Source organism: Sarcophilus harrisii, chromosome 1 (assembly GCF_902635505.1).
Source record: "Sarcophilus harrisii chromosome 1, mSarHar1.11, whole genome shotgun sequence".
NCBI classification, from domain to species: domain Eukaryota; kingdom Metazoa; phylum Chordata; class Mammalia; order Dasyuromorphia; family Dasyuridae; genus Sarcophilus; species Sarcophilus harrisii.
The window spans coordinates 345,836,197-345,861,763 of NC_045426.1; the positions used below are offsets into that span (position 1 = coordinate 345,836,197).

Below are 25,567 nucleotides of genomic sequence, written 5' to 3' on the forward strand. Positions count from 1 at the left end.
TGACATGAGTTGTATGTCTGTGGGGAACATCACAGGAAACCCCTTACCCCTGACTCCACTGCTCACCTGGGACATGATAGGTATGTGTGACATTGTGTTCGATTAGCACTTGATGGACACCAGGCTCTGGAGCTAGAAAAGACTCGTTGTATGGGGGCTTGAACTGACCACTCTCTTGCTCCCCATCCCCAAATGTCCACCTGGAGTAGAGGGAAGGGAAGAGATCAGGGAGTGAAGAGAAGATCAAAAGTGTCAGCTAGATCCAGCACACAACTAATTCAGGATGAGAAAAGTGACACCCACCACCTCCTGTCCTAGCAGCCTAAGGGGCAACAACTGTAATTGATACACAGTACTTTGGAACAGGGGACCACCTCCTCCAGATCAAAGGGGTAACCTTCCATCCCAGGATATGGGAAGGTAAAGAGGTATTAAATTTCTCATATGGCTCTATGGGATTTGCTCAGGCTAAACCAATTTCCCAATCTCTGCCTCCCCAACCCCCCACAATCTGTCACGGAACTAAATACATGGATTTCTTAATTCCAGTTGAGGAAGTCCCCAACAAAGAGGCACGTTCTCAGATCAATGCAGTCTCTCCTGAACATCCCCAATCCCAGCTCCAAACTGAAGGCTAGATGCTCACTTGGCCAGCAGGGTAACTTAGCACAGGAGCTGAGCTGGATCCAAGTGCCTTTGTTGTCATTCCCCATTTTCCTTCCTAGATCTGGAGATGGGAGAAAGACTCACAGAAAAGCTACTTCCACAGCCGAGTCCACTTGGACACTAGCTCCAAGCTGTAGCGTGGTGTTCTGGGGAATGATGGCTGGAACCTCAGACACCACCAGGTCTCTCATCTTATTCATCTTCTCCACTGTGACATTGTAGTTCACGGTGACGTTGCTCACGTGGTTGGAGGCTGTCAGCTGTAGGACACAGGCAGGGCTGGGACCAGAGACCTTGAACCAGGTCCTCAGAGGGGAGGAGGGGGAAGAGTCATAGAAAAGGAAGCCACACAGGAATTCAGAGACAGAGCAGCACACACAGAAGGACAGGGTTAGAGGCAGAAGGTTAGAGAAAGATTCACAGAGTCCATCTCCTCCTCCCTCTTCCCTCTCCCAATACTCCCAACCGACTCACTCACCCTTAGGTTTTTCAGGACCCTTCAGGAACAGAAGCAAAGCAGAAAAAAAAGGCAGAGGTGAGATCACAGGAAGCAGTTGCTACATCAGACTGTCCTGCTTAGGAAGCAGGGATGCCCAGGCTCAGAGCAACCAGCCGGCCTCTCTCTAAAGCCCAGGGAATGGACAAGGGGCCGGGACCCAATTTCTATTTACCGAGAGCTTAAAGACAGCAGCACTCTGGTAGATGACATTGAAGACAATGTTGTAGAAGGTCAGAGACTGTTTGTCATCGATGGTCCACTTAAAAACGACGTCAGAACCAGCATCAACTATAGGGCTGTACCTCTGGAATGGAGGAGACAGGGCATAGTTTCCACGTTCCCAAGTTGAAGGGCAGCCAGCCAAGCCCCTCTTACCAAAATGGACCAGGAAGGGCATTAAGGAAGCCCAAGCTATACCTAATTATGGCTCCTTTACCCATCTCAGACTATTCACAATTCTTCCTGGCTCCAGTAAGAACCATGAAGACTTTCATTCATTCACTCATTCAACAAGCATTTATTAAACACATATTATTAAACACTTAGCTAGTTCCTGAAGCTACAAAGTAAAAAAAAAAATGAGCAAACACTTACTGTATGCTAGTTCCTGAAGATACAAAGTAAAAAAATGAGAAAACACTTTCAGATAACCTGTGTTTAGCTACAGGTTTCTGATACCAGCACATTTCTATAAATTGTCTGATGTATTGGAGTTCTTCTCCAACTTGCCCCTCCCCTCCATGCCATCCAGTCAGTCTTGAAATGCTCCCCATTTATGGCCAGCTAAACTTATTACCCAAGTCAGCATAGCCAGGGACTAGGGTTATTTAATTATTCTCAATCCTCTGAGAAGGTCAAAAGGAAGAATGCTTCTAAGTACATGCTACTTATATTCACAGGAACCTCTCAGCCCTTCTGTTTCCTGATTCCTACTCACCACCAGGGTGCTCTGTAACACCCGGGTCTGGGGGTTTGGGGTGGCACTGAGTCCCCGGATAGGCTCCTCAGCCTTCACCTGGATGCTGATATTCTCACGGCTCACATGGTTTTCTGCCACAATCTCCACTAGGCTTTCATCCTCCCCAAGACCATCAAGTTCAAGTAATGCAAACCAGGTGTCATTGGTTTCCCGGATACAGTCTGCTGTCAGCTGGACCACCCCTGGAGGGCAGGAGGCTTCAAAGGGCACACTCTGGTTGCTGCCCAGCTGACTGGCTGTGGAGTTGACCCCTGAGCTGATCTTCAGCACGAGGTAAGTCCAGTTGGTGGACACGTAGAACCGGCCATCCTGGGGGGTGGGATGAATGACTCTGAGTCCCACTACGGGCGAGAGCACATCAAAACTACAGGACAAGTTGTGGCTGGACACGCTATTGTCCACAGAAGCTTGAACCACGTAGTGCCCAACGTGTTGTAGCCCAGGGTTAATGAGCTGGCCAAGGAGACGGGTCACCTGTTCTGAAGCAAAGAGCAGACGAAGGGCACAAGTGGTGCCATTGGGGCTAGACACTTCAGAGAGGTGAGCAGGCAGGCTGGGCAGCCAAGTTGAGACATTGGCACTTAAATATTCAGGCTGGAGCTGTTGGTGGGAAAGTGTCTCAGGATAGGACAGATGGTGGAGGAGAGCACCTGGGCCTGCATCATGCTGGACACTGAAGAGGTCCCCAGGGAGCAAGGAGATATTCTTGTTGCTGAAGCTTACCTGGGATGGAGAGCAGCAGTGTTAGATAAGCCAACCATCCCAAGTGGCCCCACTACTGATTTCTGGTAAGCATTGATCAGGATGTTGAAGGGGGGAACCTTTCTTGTAACAAAGGGAAGCATAAATTGATCAGAAGAAACATCAGTCCTATTGCCCTGATATTGCCCTAAAGGTAGGGGAGGACAGACACAGCCTCTCCACCATCCCTCCTCCCCCAGTCACATCTTCATGGCCATTCCATTAAGTATGCTGTCCATGGGAAGGTGGAATAAGAGCAGTCTGTTCTCTCTAATGCAGGAGCTCTTTAAACTTTTTTTTGTGTCCTGGATATCTTTGATAGTGTGGTGAAGTCTACAGGCCCCATCTCAGAATGATATTTTTTAAAAGCATTAAATAAAATACAGAGGATTACAAAGAAAAAAATATATACTGAAACTTATCTCCCACAATATATTTTTTACATCAAACTTAGTTTATTTTTAAAAGTTTTGACTTTAACCAAATAGAACCAGAAATGTTTTCTTTCTTTCTGCATATTTGTCTGGGTTGTTTTCTTATATTATTTATCTAGTTATTGTCATCTGGATGTTGCTATTTGGATTCCGCTTCCTATCCTCTGCATCCCTTTAGTAAAGGCTTCCCACAAAACTCCATGTTTTTCAGAGTTTCGCTGTTATACAGTCCTATACTAGTTTGCTCAACTGATTGCTTAATCCTTGGACACAAATTGTTTCCAAGGTTTTTGTTCTTGTGAATTGTTTCAAAGAATCATTTTATAGAATCAGGTGTCCTCCTGCCTCACTGGCATTCCCCACCCTCCATTACAAATATCTTCAGGGTTCCAAATTTTTTTTAAAATCAAGTTCACAAACCATAGATTTAGAAATTCCTGCTTTAACAGGATAGTTCCACAAAAATAGCTCTGAAGGGGAAAACATTCCCCTTTCCCTTCCCCTCCCTTCTTTTTCTCCTTCCTCCTCTTCTCTGCTCTTCCTCTCCCTTCCTTTCCCCTCTCCTCTCTCCTTTCCTCTTCTTTCCCTTTTTCTTCCCCTCTTCGCTTCTCCTCTCTTCTTCTCTCCTTTCCTCTGTACCCTCCAGGATTCAGGTCCAGAGTTGGGGATACATACTGAGTATTGCAAGGAAGGGCCTGCTGGGATGGAGAACAGGAACTCTCTCCAAAGTGAGTAGTAGCTGGACCAATGGTTGTCTTGTTTGGAGGAAGAATCATTAGCACAGGGTGATATGCTGCAAGGACTGTCCAGGGACAAGCACATATTTGCCAAGGGACACCAGTACTCCCCAGCCAAGCACTCAAGGGGCACCGATGTTTGGTTGTCTAAGGGTGAGCATGAAGGTTTGCTAGTGCTCTCTGGAATACCTGAAAGGAAAGCAAGAAGGTGGTATGAAACTGAGGGTCCATTTTGCCCAAAAGGGAAGATCCCAGTCACTTCCAACTAAGCCTTTTACTCTACTCCCAAGGAGAAAAACTGTTTAGTATCTGTTTCTAGCAATAAACAGAGAAGATTCTGCGTTAGCACAGACCAAATAGGTTAGACCAAGCGAGCAAGAAACATGGTCTTGAATCCTGACCCAAACATATTCTTTCTGGATGATGCTGGACTAGTTTCATCCTTTTCTTTTTCTGGGGAGACAAGCATTACTATTATCCAACAGTTGTATCTAAGTTGTGGGCTCTGGTCATGCAAAGAGGGGCCAGGTCAGACCTCTAAATCCCTTCCCTATAGGGTACCCTTTCTATATAGACTCTTTCCGTCTCCCTTCCCCAAGGCCAAAACATGAAAATATGACTGTATCTTACCTCCTTCCATAGGACGATATATCTGAAGCCTCATTTGTACAGGCTGTGTAAGGTCCTGAGTCCAAAACTCAGCAGCAGTGAGAAAACCTTTATGCTGCAGCACTAGTCCAGGAAAAATCATTACCTGGATAGATAGACAGATCTCAATAGACAAGTAGAAACCTGTATATTGCTAAACTGGATCTAATGGTCCTATGTGTTGAGGATTCTGCTCAGACATTGCAGGAGAGGGAAAAGAGAGGGGATCTTTACTCTTGGAAAGACCCTTGTATGATGGGAGAAGACAGAGAATTCTTGACCTCAGAAAACCCCCAATTTAAGAAGAGACACTGTCCTTGACCAGAGAAAACTCCCAGTATGGTGGGATATAGCTCATTCTTGTCGATGGGGGAGGAGGAGAGCTAATGTGACAGGATAGAGACTATTCTTGTCTCTAAGGAACCCCTAGTCTGACAAGAAACATGATTCCACAGTCGGGGAGCACCCAATCTGATGATGTATGTTGTTGGGTAGCTCCTAATCTCACTGGGAGATAAGGGGACCTCAGAAATCTTCCAATCTGATAAGGGAGGAAGAGTTCCCAGCCTTTTGAGAGGGATTCTTAATCTAATTAGAAAAACAAGGTGCAAACACATTAAAAAGGTACAAGAAGGGAATCAACATATGCCATGGAATGGGAAGAGGGGATGAAAAGTGCATGGATAATCAGAACCAAGTGAGGGCGAATCCGATGAGGTTTCATGAAGGAGCTAAGTTTTCCGTGGGATTGGCAGGCAAGATTTAAGAAGCATGTTACCTCTACAGTCTCACATCCTGGGGCAGAGAGGACATCCTGCTCTTCCATGGGGACCACAGGCCCTGATAGGTCCCAGCTGCCATCCCCCACAAAGAAATTCTCCGCATTAGACACGACTCCTAGTAAGGAGAAGAGACTGATGATTTTGGTGCTCTTGAGGATCAGAAGGAGGCTCTTATCTTGGAGTAGAGGAAGCAATAGCCTGAATGCCCAGTGAGAAGCTGGGGCATGTGTGTGTATGTGTGTGTTTGGGTTCTCTCCCCACCTCCCAAGGCCGAATACCTGTGGGCTGGAACTCGCACACGTAGCTGTGGGTGGCCGTGCAGAGGTCGGTGTTGCACTGGCCAGCAGGGCCCAGGCGCACACAGTGCTCGGCATTGGCAGGGTGCGGCTCTCCAGGCAGCCAGTTCTGACAGCTCTCCAGGCTGAAGGCCTCTCCATGGGGTGGCACCCCAGGACCCGACAAGGCCGTGAAGCCGATCCACACATCCAGGCTCCTGTCAATAACCAGGATCCACTGAGCTATAGCCCCCGTGACAGGGACAGGAGAGAAGTTGCTAGTCCCAGGAAACTGAGAGCTCTCCTGTCCTCAAGGCCAGGAAAGCAACTCCCTCCACACAGGGCAGAGCAGGGCATAATTGGTGGGGGGGGGAGAGAAAAGCAGATTTTCTTTGGTGACTATTCATGTCCAAGAATAAACTCTCTGTCTCCTAAGCCTCCGACTCATGGCCTAGGTAAGAAGCCCACACTGTAAACTTTCAGTCACTAGTTTAACGGCAAAGCCTGCAGGAATATGGTCAATACGGCAAGAAGCTTATCTACAAATTCAGTGCTTATGGGGACTATGAGTTTGGTGTCCTCAGAGTCCAAGTCACAGCCAGGCTCTGTCCTTCATGTTCCTCCATGGAACTAGCTGCCAAGGCCTTAATACTCCTCTTCAAGTATCTTTTCCCAGCTAACACTCCCTGCCATACCACGTCAGGATGGGCGTGTGCATGAATCACGAGGGAAGAAGATTCTTCTTTCTCCCACAGTGGAAGCACCCCTTCTCAACCCTCCCCCATCCAGACCCATAGCTGAAGAGCTGAGAACGCACAGCTTAGAGGTGGATCCCAGGGTCTCCATTCTATTCAGAAATCCCCATGAAGTTACCCATAAAGCAAGGTCCCCTTCTGTCTATTGATCTTTGGGGTTTGAAAGCCTGTGTGTGTGTGTGTGTGTGTGTGTGTGTGTGTGCGCTGAAGGGAGGGAAAGAGAATAGCATCACCAGAAAATAAACGGATATATACACACATGCCCACATGGACAAATGGCTTTTAGAGAATAACTGCTATGTTTCTTAGAAAGAGAGAGAGAGATAGCTAGATAGATAGAGACAGAGACAGACAGACACACACAGAAACAGAGAGAGACAGAGAGAGACAGAAAGAGAGAGAGAGAGAGAGAGAGAGAGAGAGAGAAGAAGAAGAAGAAGAAGAAGAAGAAGAAGAAGAAGAAGAAGAAGAAGAAGAAGAAGAAGAAGAAGAAGAAGAAGAAAAACAGTCAAAAAGAAACCAAGAAGACAAGCTAAGAGATCAACTAAAGCCCCTTGCTAATGGGAACCACATTTCTACTTCATTTCCCCAAGAAATCTGAAGTCTTCAAAATGGGTGATTCCTCACATATGTCTTCTCAAATAGGGTAGGTCACCTGCTTTCACCAAGACTTGTGTAAGGGGTCTGAATATTCAAGACTACAGGGCTCAAGCTGGAAGAACTCAGGAAGGGAGAGACACACACAATCACATAATGTCGATCACACCAGTACTCAATAGGAGAAGTTGGTATCAAGAAACATTGTAGCCGAGAGAGATTCTCTCCTCCAGGGATATGAGCACTCAGGAGACACTTCAGATTGGAGGGCTGGGGTATCGATTAACTGAGAATATTGAGTGTGAGTTCAGGATGGGCTTAGGGCATCAGAGAATTCCAGGGACTGCTCCATTTTGCCCTCTACATCTGGGAAACAGATTCCCCTACTGGGTGGTGATGGGGGAGGGGCATGAGATCCAGGGAGGGGCCACTGGGAAACACCCTCCACCCCCACATCTGGGCCATTCCGTGTGCTTTCCTAGACATGTTTATAAAAGCCGCCCCTGGCCAACATCTGCATCTGGTGGTGTTGACAAGAGCAAGTCATCAGGCCGGAAGAGTTCTTCTCCTCCCCAGGGCCAGAGCAATAATAGCCCTGCCATGGCAGCTTGCCAACTGGACAGAACCACCTCCGGACCAAGCTGCCCAGTCCAGCTGCCCCCTCCTATTGTCTCTCCCCTCTTCCACCTCAGCTCTCATTCACGCCCTTTTCCACTCTCAGACTTCTCCAATGGGTATTTGTAAAAACTGACTATATCCAGAAAGCAAAGTCCCCAGACCCAGTGTATACCTATTTTATAACCTGCTTCCTGGCCCCCTGGGGCTTTGGGGAAACCCCATTAGCTTCCCTATCATCCTTTAAAAAAAAGGTCTCTCAATTATCCATGTTACAATGAACAGATGTGTTTTGGATAATACAAAGAACATGTGTGCAGGTTTGGGGATAGTGATTTCTTTTCTTTTAAATTTTATTTTATTTTCAGATCCACATTCTCTCCCTCCTACTTTTTTCACTGCCCCATCCCCAATGAGAAAGCAAGGAAAACAAAGCCCATTATAAAAATGTATGTACAAGCAAAACAAATTTTAGCACTGACTAGGTACCTTGGGTATTTTTGTTTCTGTCTCTCTCCCTCTTTTCCTCCCTCACTCTATATACATTGGCCATCTTTTTCTCTCTCTGTGTATATATTGAATAATAGAATATACAGATACATATATATGCCTCAATCTACACTCTGAGTCCATCTCCTCCCTAATTCAGAGACAGAGACAGAGACAACACATTTCATCATAAGTCCCCTAGAATTGTGGTTGGTCATTGTGTTGATCAGAGTTCCCAAGTCTTTCCAGTGATCCAAGACAATTCCAAAGGACGCCTGGTGAAAAATGCTACTTATGTCCAGAGAGAAAACTGACAAACTCTAAGTGCAGATTGAAGTTTTATTTTTCTTGGAGTTTGTATGTTTTCTTTGTAACATGGCTAATATGGAAATATGTTTTACATGATTTCACATGTATAATCAATATCCTACTGCTTGCCTTCTCCGGGGTGGGAGAAGGGTAGAAAAAAGAAAATCGGAAACTCAAAATTTCTAAAACTTAACATTAAACTTTTCACATGTAATTGGGAAATATTTAACAGAATGAATTTTAAAAAATCATTTTGAGGCAGCTACATGAGGCAGTGGATAGAGGATAGTGGATAGAATGGCCTTGTAAGTCACAAGGATCAGAGTTCAAATCTGCCTCAGACACTTAATACTTACTAGTTGTGTGACCCTAGGCAAGTCACTTAACCCCAATATCCTAGCCAAAAAAATTCTTTTAAAAAACTCCTAAATCTTTCAAAGATGTGCTTTATTATCTTAGATGAGCATTCTCATAAAAATTCTGCCTAAGTCAGATGCAGAATGCTTATAACAGCAATAGCAAAGCACACACTGCCTTCACTATGTGGAAAATTGGTGGGGAAGATGATAAGAGCCACCAAAAGTTGTTCCCTAATTCTTTACTATTTGTGCACTAAAACCATTCCTCGATGTTAATGGTAGTATGGAACTGACTTTGGATTCTCAGAAATTAAGCCAGTAAAGCACAAGCTCTACCAAGTTAGTAAAACTCCAAATATGGGCCCCCTGACTGACTGCTATTTGAAGACAAACCTAGCTAAGTTCAAAAAGGATCATGACCCACTTGACAACTGGGTGATAAATTGTTTTGTTTGGTACTTCTCACCAACTTGTTGAGGGGCTGCAATCTAAATCACTAGAGGGAATACCCACACTGATGAACCAAGGACTTCTGTCTGTTTATTCAAGGACAAATCAAGTGAAGAGTCCACAACTGAGAGATTGTGATGGTTCCAGGCTCTATCTCTAGAGATTCCTCTTATCTTTAGCTCTTGGGAGGAGGCTGAGAGTTGGATGCCTGTGTCTACAGAGCCCCTGCCAGATTTGAGACATGGAATTCAAAGCTCTAAGGATCTTTAGATCCACTTTAACTCTTCCTTTAGACTCCTAAGTAAGAGAATTCCCATCCCATCCCTGGCAAGAAGCCAGTCTAAGTGGATTCCTAGTATCCTGTATCTACCAGCCAGAGAGAACACTGCCCTTACCTGGTGACCTGGGAGACCAGGAAGTGCTGGATTTCAGGGCTGCCTACAATGGCCAGGTCTCCACCACCCCAGGCTTGACAGTGCCTCTGGGCCTGGAGCCACGAAGCTTTCTCCACTACCAAACGGTAGCAGTGACCATTCCCAGGGAAGATATCAGTGTTTGAGGGGCACAGAGGGTGGACCACTGTAAAAGAAGGTGCACAGAGAAAGAGTAAGTGTTTTTCTTGAGAGTAACTTGGGAAGATTCCCCTGTAGCAGAGACCAAAACTCCTGGCCTTTCTCTAGGGAGTTGTGTCCAGATGAGTAGGGGGCAAGATGGGGTGCATGAAGCCTCCTTCCTAAACTGTACCATTACATTTTGAATCACTGGTAAGAACATGGTGGGGAGGGAGCTAAGTTATATAGACCAAGAAGTTAGAAGGTAGAAAAACTTGCAAAATCAGTGGATTCATTTCCCTCAAATCCCACCCCAGGACCTTGAGAGGAGTAAATTTGAGAAAGAAGAAGAAAAAGGGGACACATTCCCATGGCACAGACCTCGGGCAGGCTGCTCACTCTCTGCCATGATGCTGTAGATGGCACTGAGTCCAGTGCCCCCTCGGTTCCGGATATCAAATTCAAGGCTTTCGTTATTTTGTAGCCAGGATGGGCACAGCAGCTCTAGTTCTGTGGGCACAGCCTCTACTTGCACCTCTGTCCATAGTAAGGCTGTGTTTGCTTCCAAGGTCAGATCAGCAGTCACATTGTAGTGACCAGGGAGAATAAATCGGTGAGATACGGCAAGGCCCGTGGTCAATGCCGAGGTCCCATCCCCAAAGTCCCAGCGCAAGTTGTTAGCAGACAGTAGGGTGCTTACGTTGAAGGTCACAGGATGGCCAGCAGGCTGGGGGACCTCAGGCCCCCAGAGCGAGGCTTCTAGGGAGGCAGGGAAGACATTGTGGAGAATAATAGGTACCCGGCATGCTGCAGGAGATGCTGGAAGCCCAGAGCAGAAGAGGAGGCAGCTGGAGGAGGCATTAGGGGAGTGTGCTTTACCACAGAAGCAGGAGCCCTCCTCTGAGAGACCTCCATACTCCTGACCAATGGAAAAACAGAAGGCACTGCAAATATTCTGGGCCAGGACACCATCATGGGCAGCTGAGAAGACAACCACAGCCATGGTGCTTGAGCTATTGTCTTGGAGGCAGGCAATGTACTCCTCATCTGCCAGAGACAAAGAAACATGACATAAGGGGCTGGTGTTCCCTTTCTTATCTCTTGTGTACCTAAATTATTTCACTGACCCACCACTCTATTTCTTAGCCAGTACTAAATGATTTTTATGCTATATTATACAGTTTTAGGTCTGGTATAAATTCTAAGCCACTTTCCCTTGTGTTTTTATTTCTCCATTAATTCTCTTGATATTCTTGACCTTTTCTTTTTTCCAAATGAATTTTATTATTTCTTCTAGCTTTACAAAATAATTTTTGGCAGCTTGGTATGGCACCGAATAAGTAGGCTAATTAGGTAGAATTATAGTTTTTATTATATTAGTTTGACCTATCTATGAGCAACTGATATTTTCCCAATTGTTTAGATCTGACTTTTTGTGAAAAATGTTTTGTAATTGTATTCATATAGTTTCTAGGCATATCCCAAATATTTGATACTGTCTATAATTATTTTAAATGGAATTTCTTTTTCTATTGGCATTCCCTTTCTTGAGGAAGCCTTTCTTGCTGAAAAGGGTAAACTTCCTACCAATGAAGAGGAAACTAGATAATAATTATATAATTAGGAGCAATTTTGCCCAACTATATGCCCATAAATCTGATACTATAAATGAAGGGGATGAATACTTACAAAAATATAGATTGTCCAGATTAACAGAGGAAATAAAAGGAAATAAATTACTTCAATAGCCCCATTTTAGAAAAAAGAATTTGTTCAATTCCTTATTCAGGAAGGCTTCCTTGATTTCTCTTTCCTCATCCATATGCCTCCTTTATTTTGGAATCCTTCTTAATTCATTGATTCATTTTGTCTGGTCTTAATTTGTACTTATTTCTACATGGCTCAGGCTTCCTTTTCCTGCTTCTGTCCTAATTTTTTTTCCCACATCCAAAACTCCCCAAACCAGGGACTAGCTCTCCTCCTTTCTCCTGTTTTTCCCCCATAGAGCCTAGAAAAGGACTCTGTCAGAAGGGAAATTCAGCATGCAGTGCCAAATGACCTATCCAGAGAAGCTTGGCCCTCCCCCTGTATCCCCACTCACCACAGGTACCATCAAAGGAGACACTGAGGATGGGGACATCTGCCAGGTGTGATGGCTCGGCACACTGAGTCTCCCTCAGCTGAACCACACTGACCTTCTGTTCCTCCACCCAACCGGGTAACCAGGACAAGTTGCAGTCACAGACAAACGGATTCAGACTCAAGTTTCTGCCACAGGAAAAGGATGGAGATCAGAAGAACCTCAGACATAGAGGAAATAGGGCAAAGGCAACCTAGTTCAACTTTTACTACAAGTAAATGGCCCACATCTGAGGGAAAATGGGAAGAGGATTTAGTTTGAAGTTCCTTAGGAATTAGGATTCTGTCACTTCCTTGGGCATCCTCCCAGGCAGTGTCACTCCTGATGGTGAGGAGTAAATTCCTCTGAGAATATTGGTAACAACTTTCATTTGTTTACTCTTTAGTGTGTGGGAATTCCTGGAGGACCCTAACTGTAGAGAGAAGGGTGATGATGTAGAAAGAGTTGAACCCACACTGAACTTAGGCTCTGTGACTTGAAGCTCCAGGAAATCCCCAAATGTGACAAGAAGGTCTAGAGATTTGAGGCAAAATCCCTGTTTCTTACTCCTTCCCCTCCCCCCTCCCCCCATTGCTTACACTAGACCACACTTGGTTCTCCAAACCACTCAGGAAATAGATAACCAGATAAACCTCTTTGTCCCCCAGGAACTTCACTCAGGGGCACTGTAAAGGGAAAGATGTGTGTGTGTGTGTGTGTGTGTGTATGTGTGTGTGTGTGTGGGGGGGGAGTGTGTGTTGGGAGGGCGTGATTCTTGAACTCATCAGACCAGTCATTATTAAGTGAAAATCATCCCAACTTACATTTCACTTAAATTAAATAAATTAGCAAATAATCCTTCTTCTAGTGTTGTAATCTTGTTGTTGCTGATGTCTCTGGAAGATAGGAAAAGAAAGAAAAAAGCCATTTAGTTTTAAAGATATGTCTCCTTCCCTCCCAGAACTCAGGACTGACCTGGGCCTTGCCTTTTACCTTACACTTAGTTAGTTTGGGCTAGGTCCCTTTTTAGAATGCTTGATTGCTTCCTGGGGCAAGTTAAAACCATTTATGCCTTATTTATAATAAATACCACTGAATCACAAATTCCCAAAGCACTTATTTGTCCTTTCCAATCTAACACTTGGTCATACTTAGTTCTACACTGTTTTCTAATTGATTCAGATATAGAGCTTTGATTTTCCCCACTAGACTAAGGAGCTTCTAAAGGAATGGGATGTATGTTCTTCCCAAATTACCTCTCATTGGGACAGGTACACAATATGTCAGGGATCTCCAATTTCAAAGGAGTGGGCACTATTTCCCCTTGGACAGATTACAGTTTCTCTCTGTCTTAGTAGACAATCACTGAGTTGATGTGATCAAAAAATACATCACCAACTAGTCCACCGATGGTGAACCTCTATGAAGTTACCTACGTTCATGTCCAAAGCCCTGGTGACTTAGTAGGTGAGGCTTGTGCTTCACTTCCATCAGCTTCAAGAACCAGGATAAGCAATCCATCAAACACCGAATTTTTACTATGTCCTTACTATGTACCAGCCACTAGACTGAGCAATGAGGATGCAAAGAAAAACAAAAAGTCCCAGCCCATGAAGAGTTTAAAAGGGGAGACCACACCATGTGGCGGCATGGGAGTAAGATTTGAGTGGAAGTCACTTCAGAACAATTAAGTTAACTTTTTAAAAGAACGCCCTGAATTCAAAACAATAAGATTAATTATGAAGTGGGCTAAACTTGCAGTTAGTTTTTTAAAAATTATTGAATATATTTAACTTAATTTTCCTTGACTCCAATAAAAATATTTTTTAAATTAAATTCCTTTTTTGTTTGTTTGTTTTTGTTTTGTTAAGCCCTAAATCTAACTCTTCCTTGGATGGATCCCATGTGAGTTGGTTTCTACATTAGGACTGTCAAGTATTTATTAATGGGTTGAATCTCACTGCCTGGTGTTACCTGATCTATAAAGACCCCAGGGAATGGTCCTGAGGAACTTGGTTGGGGAAGCAAAGTGTGGGCATGTTTGGGAGATGGGTTAGATGAAAAATGGATTGATGACAACACAGATTTTGGAAGCATGATGAGAAAAGCGTGAGGGTGGTCACAAAAGGTAGTCAGAGCAAATTACATACAGTTGTACCAAGGAAGAGAGGTTTTCAAAGAACTCAGTCTCTAACGTGCTGATGAAGTTGTCCGAGATGTCCCTGGGAAAACAAAAAGAGATTATGGATAAGGACATTTCCATGAGTCAGGCTCACAAACAGTTTCACTAAAGGTCAGGTTTCTGCTGGCATGTCTCTGAAATGCTGGAGACAGGCTGTTCTATTCTCTGTGAATGGGTTTTCTAGGCACAAAGGGAGAGAGGGGAAGGAAAACAATGCAGCCCCCCAAACCCCTTCATGGCCTAATATAATCCCAGGTTAAAGTATAATTACTGACTAGAGCCCAGGGTAGCTGAGATGATCATAGAAGAACAAACTTAGATCCAGGGCCATGGATCAAGCTCTTGCCCTAAGAAAGACAAGGTAATGAAACTGAGAAAACCCTTGGCTGTCTTCATCCTTGTAATAAATGCTCACACTCATAAACAAAACTCTTTCTTCACAACAGTACTGTGTACAGTAGATAAGTGTAATCTCCAGACAGAGACCACCTAGTAGTGGGTAGGGGTTGACCTCAGAGTTAGGAAGACCAGGGTTCAAATGTCACCTCTGACATACTGGCTGTGTGGTCCTGCACAAATCATTTAATCTTTGAATGTCCCTAGATACTTCTCTATTGCACCATTGGAGGGAGTTTCCTTATAGGGAATCCCTTTCACTTTTGGTTAGTACACATGACCAGTTCTCAAGTCTGAATGTCCCTTCTCTGGGCTCCCTCTTTAAAATTAAACACCTTCATTCCGACTGCCAAGTAACTAGTCCCAGCAGAAATATTTCTCTGCCTCAATACACAGTCAGCTGTACCTGTCCCCAAGGGACCTGGCTACAGGGTAGTAGAAAGGGACCAGCCTTTGATACAGAGCCATCTGTGTGAGGATATCAATGAGATTAATCTGCTAAACTTGGCAGAGATGGATTCTATCTTTCCTTTGCCTACCCCATTCCTTTCCTGGTCTTTAGAGATTTTGTGACTGTAGCAATACTAGGAAAGTAATTTTTGTAACAGTGACAACTGGCCCGAGACTGTTACTTTGTGTGACTCACTTTCAGGGGGAGAATAAGAAGGGCAACTGTCCAAAGCTATTACTATAGACAATGGTCCTCAAGTGGTGGCAGCAAAACTATGGAATAAGACAATTTGTTACCAATGAAGTCCTGAGCCCCCACACACAGATGGTGTCCTCTCCTCTTCCCTGGGAACACTGATGGCTTTCTCCCCATGCTTTATACAGAGGGAGGAGGTATCCATACCTAGCAGTCTGACCTGAATATTGACAAGTTCACCCCTTTAAAAAATCATCTGTGTTTTTCCTTTTTGGTCTGGTTTTTTCTTGCAAAATATAATAAATATGGAAATACATTTAAGAGAATTGCATGTATTTAACCTATATCAGATTGCTTGGTGTCTTGAGGAAGGAGAAGGAAAGGGAAGGAGGAAAAAAATTTGAAACACAAAGTCTTACAAAAATGGATGTTGAAAACTATCTTTACATGTATTTGAAAAAATATACTATTACTAAACTAAAAAAAATTTATCCACTGTGGGACCTGAGATCTTACTGTACTTAGGACAAAATATATAACTATACTATATAGCCTATCATACAATAAACACAAATACCACATTATGGTCTTAAAACTCACATTTACAAAAAGTCATAATAGAAAGTGCCTCCTGAATGTTAAAGCTGCCTACATTGTCTAACCTGATTTTATTTCTTTTCCAGCCCTCTGAACTCTCATTTCCCTCAGAGAAAAGATGTCTTCCCTGGGTCAAGAGTTGGGGGCCCCTCCCCTAGAGACACAGCTGTCTTGGGTCTCCACAGCAACAAGTAGCTCAAATATTTACTTTTTGTCCTCAGTGATCAAGGTCAAACTTACTATGGGAGAGAGGGAAGAGAGAGAGAGAGAGAGAGAGAGAGAGAGAGAGAGAGAGAGAGAGAGAGAGAGAGAGAAAGAGAGAGAGGGAGTGTGTGTGCTGAGGATGAGAGAGTGGTCTCTGGTTATCTGGCTTCCTTTCCTTCAAAAGGGAGCAAGCTGAGAAAAATGATACTCCTGGGAGTGGCATAAATTTATTCCCAAAGATAAAATCCCGGGGGACGTTTAGAAGAGTAAATTAAGTGTAACTTAGGAAAAGCTGGAGCATTTCCCCATGAAGTGCCCAGAGGAGACATCCTATTTCCCCAAAATTCCTTTTAGTGATCTTGACAGAACAGATTCCTGGGGTCACAGAAGGTAGGACCCACCTAAAAACAAATACCCACACATGTACAAAGATCTTTCTTCACCACAGCACTACAAGGTAAATATTACAAAAACAATCTCCAGCTGAAAGGAGGCTTTGGCATAGAGAATGTAAGAACTCCCTAGAGAACTCCAACAAAACACACACTACACTAGATATTCTAAGTATTAGAACTATTAAGTGATTTGCACATAATGGTTATCTCAACTGGGATTAGGATCCAGGTCTTCTAACATCAAGATTCTTTCCAATAAGCCATATTAACTCTCAGAGAAAGGTCTGAGTCCTATTTGAGGACCAGGTAGAAGGGGCTTCTTTTCTCCAGCCAACAGAGATCATAAGCCAACAAGGATCATGGGTTTGCAGATTTAGAGATAGAAGGGACTTTAAAGGTCATGCAGTCCAACCGCCTCATTTGACAGATGAGGAAACTGATGATTAGAGAGTATGAACAAAGTCATGTGGGCCCTAAGTGGCAAAGCTGGGATTTGGACTTCTTAGAAGATTCCAAGTTTAATGCTTTTTCTATTTAAATATGATGCATCTTTGGGAGGCCAGAACCTCACACAATATTTAGTATCTGTTGTTCAGTTGATTTTCAGTCATGTCTGACTCTTTGTGACCTTATTAGGGGTTTTCTTGGCAGAGATGCTAAAGAGGTTTGCCATTTCCTTTTCCAGATCATTTTTACAAATGAGGAAACTGAGGTAAATTGGATTATATGACTTGCCCAGGGTCTGACACCCAGGAAGTGTCTGAGGCCAGTCTGGATTCAAAATCTCCTAATTCTAGGCCTTGCTCATTATTTGCCTAACTACCCCTCACTCCCACCCCCTCAGCCTATAATAAATATTTGCTGAATGACCCTCCCTTCCTCAGTTCCCTCATCTGCTCCCTTTGCAGAGGTGAAGGACTACAGGTACTTAATATTGCATATACTGACTGAATATGTCACACAGCTAGAGTTAGATCTAGTCTGAAGGGGTGTTAAACTCAAGTTGAAATGGATCCCTGCTGGCTGCATGTTTACTTAGAAAACCACAAATATCATCTATGTAGTATAATGTTTTTATTTATTTTGTTAAATATTTCCCAATTATGCTAGTAAGAATTTTCCAAGCCACAAGAATGACACCTTCCACTCCTTTGACACACAAAGTGTCTGAAACCCAAAGTCGCATATCTGTCACCATCAGCTTCACCGATGACATCTGAAACCTAGTCTTTTTATTCCAAAGGGAGATGTATTAGTAAGATCTATGAAAACACTTTTTTCCTCCTGTCTAATTTTTTATTCTTTGTTACAGGTTCTAAAAAGCAAACTTCTTTACCAAGTTCTAGTCTGGAAAAGTCAGAAAATCTCCCCAAATAAGTCACTCCCGAGTAAAAGAATATTTTGTAAATTAGTTTACCTCTCAAACCTGTGAAGGAGGAAGGAATTTGTGACCAAAGAAGAACTAGAGACCATTATTGATCACAAAATAGAAAATTTTGATTTTTATCAAATTGAAAAGCTTTTGTACAAATAAAACTAATGCAGACAAGATTAGAAGGGAAACAATAAACTGGGAAAACATTTTTATAGTCAAAGGTTCTGATAAAGGCCTCATTTCCAAAATATATAGAGAATTGACTCTAATTTATAAGAAATCAAGCCATTCTCCAATTGATAAATGGTCAAAGGAGATGAACAGACAATTTTCAGATGAAGAAATTGAAATTATTTCTAGCCATATGAAAAGATGCTCCAAGTCATTATTAATGAGAGAAATGTAAATTAAGACAACTTTGAGATACCACTACACACCTGTCAGATTGGCTAGGATGACAGGGAAAGATAATGTACAATGTTGGAAGGGATGTAGGAAAACTGGGGCACTAATACATTGTTGGTGGAATTGTGAATACATCTAGCCATTCTGGAGAGCAATTTGGAACTATGCTCAAAAAGCTATGAAACTGTGCATACCCTTTGATCCAGCAGTGTTACTACTGGACTTATATCCCAAAGATTTACTAAAGAAGGGAAAGGGACCTGTATGTGCAAGAATGTTTGTGGCAGCCCTCTTTGTAGTGGCCAGAAACTGGAAAATGAATGGATGCCCATCAATTGGAGAATGGCTGAATAAACTGTGGTGTATGAATGTTATGGAATATTATTGTTCTGTAAGAAATGACCAACAAGATGATTTCAGAAAAGCCTGGAGAGATTTACATGAACTGATGATGAGTGAAATGAGCAGGACCAGGAGATCATTATAACATTCAACAATAATATATATATGATGATCAATTCTGATGGATGTGGTTCTCTTCAACAATAAGATGAACCAAATCAGTTCCATTTGTTCAATAATGAATAGAACCAGCTATACCCAGTGAAAAAACTCTGGGAAATGAGTATGAACTACTACATAGCATTTCCAATCTCTCTGTTTTGTCTGCTTGCATTTTTGATTTCCTTCACAGATTAATTATACATTATTTCAAAGTCTGATTCTTCTTGTGCAGCAAAATAACTGTATGGATATGTATACATGTAGTATTTAACATATACTTTAACATATTTAACATGTATTGGTCTACCTGCCATCAAGGGGTGGGGGTGGGGGGAAGGAGGGGAAAAATTGGAACAAAAGGTTTGGCAATTGTCAATGCTGAAAAAAATAATCCATGCATATATCTTGTAAATAAAAAGCTATATAAATTTTTTAGAAAAGATATTTTGGATGCTTCTGTCTTCTCTTAGTTCTGCTATATTCAGGCAGGAATAGGCTATATCTTCCACACACACAACCCAAAGGGTCCCTCTCACCTATTTTGGATAATAAACTAAATTCCATCCACTCATGGAAAGCCCATCACAGTCCTGCCCAGGATTCACATTGCTCCTCTAACTCAGCTGTCAATATAGCTGCCCCTAACCTGAGACTGGTCTTTTGTGTCTGTACAGTCATTGTTGTCGTTGTCAAGGTGAAGCTGGAGTACAGCCAACTGAGAATCAAGCTCTTGGATGTGGAAAAGGGATTCAGATGATACCTGGCAGGCAGAAGGGAAGGTGGGAGGATTTTCTACCCTTGGTTTCCTACCTGTCAGCCAAGTAGACAGAACAGGAAGCCACAAATGGAGGAAATGGGTTTACCTTGTGGCAAGATGGGGAATTTAAGTTAGATATAAGGAAGAACTTTGCAAATCACTGGCAGAACAAAATTTGATTCTTTGGAAACCATTTGTTCTAGGCAGAACTTTATTTGCCTGACTGACCCAGAGAAGAAGTAAGCCCGAATGGACTGGCCTGGTTATCTCTAGGAAAACTTTTCAACCTGATGATTCTGTGCTTGTAGGGTAAAGCTTCCATCTGAAATGGCCATAAGGAACCTAATCATAAACAAATAGTGATTGCTACATGGAACTCTGGAAAGAGGGATAGATTTGGAGTTGGAGGACCCAACTTCATATACTAGTCATCTGTGTGACATAATGCAAGTCACTTAACTTTTCTATTTTCACATCTGTAAAAAAGTGAGGATTGGTGATAGGGTAGATAACATTAATAATCTCTCTCATCTCTAAATCCATGAATCTATGAGTATCAGGTGGAAAAGGGTAGATAAGGAGCTAGAGAGAAGGGATATGTGACATGGAAATAGAGAAGCTTGCATTTGGATGCTTGAGATGAATGCTAAAGAAAAACAACCTTAATATGAATTTGATGGGGCTGGCACAGAAGATGGTAATAGATTCTAGTTTCAAATGTAATGATGTACTTTTTCATACTAGTTAAGGTTCCTTCTCAATTTTTTTGTATCTATTAACTTTATATTTATACTTTTGAGGTTGATATGTAGGCACTTGTTTATTTTCCTCATTAGAATATAAGTATAGGGATCATCTCAAAAGTCCCCTAGTACCTAGCACAGTGCTTGACACATACTTATTAAATGCTTGTGATTAGATTCCTTCCTTCCCTCTACCTACTTCCTAACCTTCCTAAGGTTAGGAAAAGAGCTCTTCATCATTAAACAGTCATTAGGGACTTCCATTCCAGGATATAACATCCTTTGTGGGATGAGCTGTGAGGGGATACTTCCATCCTTTTCTCAGGAGCTGATAGACTTTTCAAATAGTCCCTTTCCTAGGTACCCCCAAATCCCTCTAGACCAATATTTCCCATAGGCCTCATTCCAGGAAGACCAAACAGGAAGGGGGATTCCTGGTTTCCCACATGGTATGCCCAGCACAGCCTCCCTTCAGTATTTGGGGGAGACCAAAGAAATGTACTACGTTCAGCAAAAATTGAGTTTTCCTGGCTTAGGCTTCCCAAAAAAAATACCTTTAAAAACAATATTTTTGAAAAATAAAAAATCCTATTCTCTGGAAAAATCATTATGGATGCCAGAGCCCGGACACTACATCACAGAAGCTCTAATACTTAGTCTGCTCCTTGAGAGGTGCTTGCCACCTCTCAAGTCATGATAGGAAATGAAATCCTCTACCCTTTGTCTCACTGGGGACTGCCCAATTTCTGTAAAATGCCCTGTGACATCACAGAAATAGAATCCAGGTAGAGAAGTCACTACAGCCACCCCACTTTCATTGCATTGGAGCTCTGGTATGGGAGGCTCACCATTTCTGAGCTTCGGTTTCCCCATCAGTTCAATAAGATGAACACACAAAGACAACTCAGGGAGAAGTCCACAACACCAACGGCAGGATTAGATAAGGCAAAAGGGACACAGCTAGCTGGGGAGCATTTCAACAGCTTGTCATTCATTACTCCATATCTGTTTATCTTGCTGCTAAATGGCCGGAGCCTTCACTTGCCTCTTAGCCAAATACTGAGGCTTCACTGTGTTCCAGCTTCCTGCTGAGCAGAACTGAATCCCCCTCGTTGCTTGCTCCCTGGCCAAACAGTCAGCAAGTCCAAACAGGGAGCAAACCCTGAGATCTATCACTGACACGATCTCTTTCTGGCCATCAGCTTTCTTTTCTGCTAGTCCTACTGTGTGCAAGCCCTCCCACCCCAATTTCCAGCATTCTCTCTTATACCAGGCTCCTCTCTGTTGAGGGAAAACAGCCACCCATTCAGGCTCTTTCAGCTCTTACCACATACCCTGGACAGGCAAAAGATGGCTAGAACTTAAGGGCCCGGAACCAGAATCTGAAACTCCCACCAACTTCTCTCCAAGGACAGATTCCAGGTCTAAACAAGGATGACAACAACTCAATCTGGGGTCTCTAGTGAGCCTGGCTTGGCTCTACCATGTATTTATGCACGGTGTACTGGAAAGAGCATTGGATGTGGGAACTTGTTTGGCTTGAGTAGGCATATTTGTTACAAGGGTTTTTTCTTTTTTTGGGGGGGAGGAGGGTGGAACTTGGAAGAAAGAGAAAATAAATGCTTGTTAATTAAAAAAAAATAAAAATTGAAGGAATAAAAAGAGCATTGAATTTAGAAGCCTAGAAGTGTAGAGCTGGAAGGGATGATAGGGATCATAAGATTCAGAATTGCAAAAGAACTAAAGAGAACTGGAAAAGATTGTTAGATCAACCCCTCCTTTTACAGATAAGGAAACAGATCCAGAGGGATTGAGTAAATTACCCTGCATTTTACAGACAATATGGCAATCATCAGGATTTGAACTCATGGTGTGTGGCTCCAAAATATTGTGTTGTTCTTCGTTTTTTTCTTTTTTAAATCTTTATCTGGAGGGAGAGGCACATGTTTTCTTTTACAATATGACTAGCATGGAAATATGTTTTGTTTGAATGCACATATATATAGCCTATATCAAATTTTCTTTTTTTTTTAAATTATAACTTTTTATTTACAAGATATATGCATGGGTAATTTTTCACAAAATGCTGTGTTCTTGCCAATATGTCACACTGCTTCACCTAAATTAAGTATCTTGGTTTTACAGAAGAGAAAACTGGGCCTGGAAAAGGCCAAAAGTCTTGCTCAGGGTCACATGACTTAAGAGTCGAACCAGAACCAGAACCCAGTTCTCTTGACTCTTGACTGAGGGGTTTGAGAGTCAAATGAAATATCTTATAAAAGCTCTCTGAAGTATCATATGTATGCTAGAGATGACTATTTCTATCCGGGTACATTTGATGATTTTCTACCTTTCTGAGATACCTTTCATTAAGGATTTTTCTCATTTCTCATCCTCATTAATCTTCTCTGACACTGAAGACTATCCACCTCTCCTAAACACTCTTTCCATCTTTCCCTTTTGTGACACTGCTCTCTCCTGGTTCTTTTATTAAGAATGGACTGTTCCTTCTCAGTATCCTTTGTAAAATCATCAGCAATGTCCTAGCTTCCCAAGCAGGGGTGTACCACTGAGCCAGTCCTAGCCCCTTTTCTTTATCTCTCCTTTTTCCTCCTTTCTCTTTCCTCCTTCTTTCTTCTTCCCTATCTTCTCCTTTTTTCCTCCTCCTCCTCTTTTCTCTCCTCCCCTCTCTTCTCCTTTCCTCTCCTACTTTCTCCTTCCCTTCCCTCTCCTCTCCTCTCCTCTCTCTCTGATCCTATGGTTTCCATGGATTCAATTATCATCACCATGCAGATGATTCCACCTCCAATTCTCATCCCCCTTCTGAGTTCCAGTCCTTGTATTACCCTGAATGTTGGACATGGCCCTGCCCCATAAACCCACTCCTCCTCTGCACTTCCCTGTTTCTGTCAAGAATAAGATCACTTTTTTCGATCACCCAAATTTAGAATCTTGGAGTCATTTTTGACTCTTCCTTCTCCCTCCCACATTCATTCAATTATTTGCCAAATTTTGTTGATTCTAGCTCTACAATCTCTCTTACATATGTCCCCTTCTAGTTCAATCCCTTATTCCCTTCCCCTTTAGACTACTACTGGGTTTCTTGTTTCCAGTCTATCACTTCTTCAAGCCATCCTCCACACAGATGCTAAAATAATCTTCCTAAAGCGCAGGTCTGACTGTATCACTCCCACACTCATGAATCTTCCATGGCTCCACATTACCTTTAGGATAAATTTAAAATTCCTCTGTTTGGTACTTTAAGACCTGTTCAATCTGGCTCCATCCTACATTTTCAGACATATTTCACATTATTCCCTCTTCATCTCACATTCTGAATTCCAAGCAAACTGGCTTGCTTGCTATAGGGCAGAAGCTTCCATTTCCAGCCTCTGTGACTTTGCATAGCCTGTTCTTTATATTGGACTGCACTCTCTCCTCACCTCTGATTCTTTGAATAAAATTATTTTCTGAAAGGTTTAGCTCACGAGGAACTTTCCCCTATAAGTCTTTTTCTGGGCTTTCCTGCTCCTGAAATTATCTTGTTTTGACTTTTTATATGCTTTCTATTTACTTATCAAATTATATGTTAATCTCCTCTCTCTCCTCCTCTCAGAATGGAAGTTCTTTAAGGACAGGGACTGTTAGATTTTTCTTTTGATTTTCCACTCCCAGCTGGAATAGGCTAAATTTGCTTCTGCTATAGACAAAGAAACGATGTGAAGCCTCAAAGCTAGGAAGATATGAGTTTGAATCCAGCTTCTAATACATACTGGTCTTTCAGAGCTCTGGGCCAGAGATGTCAAATACAGGGGGCAAAGGACACAGGAAACAGATTAAAATGTAATTGGGAAATATTTAACAAAATAAACATAGAATAGAAGATAGTGTTAATGTGTGGGCAGCTAGGTAATGCAATGGAATGAGTGCCATGCCTACATTCATGAAGACTCATCTTCTTGAGTTCAAATCTGGCACTTAATTATCTGTGTGACCCTGGGCAAGTCATTTAACCCTATATGTCTCAATTTTCCTCATAATGGAAGGAAATGGAAAACCACTCTAGTATCTTAGCCAAGAAAATTCTAAATGGATCCAGGTAGAGAAAGACAGGACTGAAATCACTGAACAACAGCATTAATGTGTGGTTTTCTCGGTGGATATGTGACCACTAGAAATATTTACCAGGGTTTAGTGGCCCCTTGTTTCTATTTGAGCCATCAATCTAGACAAGAAGAAAGGAAGGAAACAAGCATTTACTAAGCAACTATGTGTCAGATACTGTACTAAGAGCTTTATAAATGTAATATCTCATTTGATGTTGACCAGTACTAGGTGAGGGAGGAAGTTTCCTCTCTTGAGAGTTTCCTATATTATATCATTAGGAATCTCTAGTCTTTGATTGCTATCAAGAACAGTACTACCCCAATTCATCTTTAAGAGGCTAGAACCCAGTGGCCCAGGAGAGACTGGCTGTCAGGGAACTTTCCTCATCCCCCAACTGGCCTCTCACAGTATGGGAGGGAACAACATATAATAACAACCTGCTTTGTATGGATCACAAACTCAAAACAAATGGTGTAGGGGGCCAAGCAGGGCAGGGGTCTGCCAGATATGTGATGGGGACTGTAATGGAAAAAAGAGAGAAAGGGAATCCCAGGCTTCCAGATCTCTAGAGAAAAGTCGAGTTTCTAGGGGAGCCTGCTCATGAGGAGCCTGCCTATGAATCTCCAGTCTGGAACTGAAACACAGGGAAAGGATGCTGGGCCAGGACCCTTCATCCTTCCACACTCATACCCTGCAATCTGCTCCTTGCCACCCTCTCCATTAGCCATCTGAAGTCCCCTCCCCTGGGCTCCCTTTCTCAGTGGCACTCTGGGAGCCAGTCTGCACCCAGAACTAATCCCCAAACTCTGCCAGACGCCTCTGCTGTGCATGGACAATTTTCCATGTCTCAAGCTGCTTTTCCCATCACTGTTCTGGGGGAACGCCAAGGTCCTGAAGGGCCAGGCAACAGGCAGCCAGTCCTCCTCTCTCCACCGCTCCCTCCACTCCACTCTCTCCCGCCTCCACAAAGCGAAGCCCAATCGGCCCCAAGATAACGTCATGGGAACATGACATCAGCCTTGGCAGTACACAGCCCATCCCTCCCTCTCCCTTCTCCCTCCGCCCCCTGTCCCCCATATTCTGGTTAACATTATATGTTCTTTGGAATCACAGAGACAGGAAAAGGGAGGGGGGAAGTCTTATACTACGATGCTACGAAAATAAAATCAGTAAAGTCTCAAAACTGACTGCATCCCATGAAAACGAAGCAGCAGAACTCATATCCCCAACAAACAGCCCAGCAGCAACTCC

At 43.0% G+C, this 25,567-nt stretch overlaps 1 protein-coding gene across 2 annotated transcripts in view; it reads right to left on the reverse strand.

Annotated features, from left to right (window-relative positions):
* The window catches only part of PKD1 (polycystin 1, transient receptor potential channel interacting), a 117,785-nt gene that overhangs the window by 38,939 nt on the left and 53,279 nt on the right, over positions 1–25,567 (reverse strand). For both annotated transcript variants that reach the window (XM_031945836.1, XM_031945835.1), the window contains exons 2-14: positions 14,156–14,227; positions 12,830–12,901; positions 11,988–12,154; positions 10,268–10,933; positions 9,731–9,914; positions 5,765–5,979; positions 5,483–5,601; positions 4,687–4,810; positions 3,995–4,245; positions 2,103–2,867; positions 1,338–1,469; positions 751–926; positions 67–200 (exon numbers count right to left, since the gene is read on the reverse strand). In XM_031945836.1, the coding sequence (XP_031801696.1) occupies positions 67–200; positions 751–926; positions 1,338–1,469; positions 2,103–2,867; positions 3,995–4,245; positions 4,687–4,810; positions 5,483–5,601; positions 5,765–5,979; positions 9,731–9,914; positions 10,268–10,933; positions 11,988–12,154; positions 12,830–12,901; positions 14,156–14,227 (3,077 nt within the window). The remainder of the gene's footprint in view (positions 1–66; positions 201–750; positions 927–1,337; positions 1,470–2,102; positions 2,868–3,994; positions 4,246–4,686; positions 4,811–5,482; positions 5,602–5,764; positions 5,980–9,730; positions 9,915–10,267; positions 10,934–11,987; positions 12,155–12,829; positions 12,902–14,155; positions 14,228–25,567) is intronic.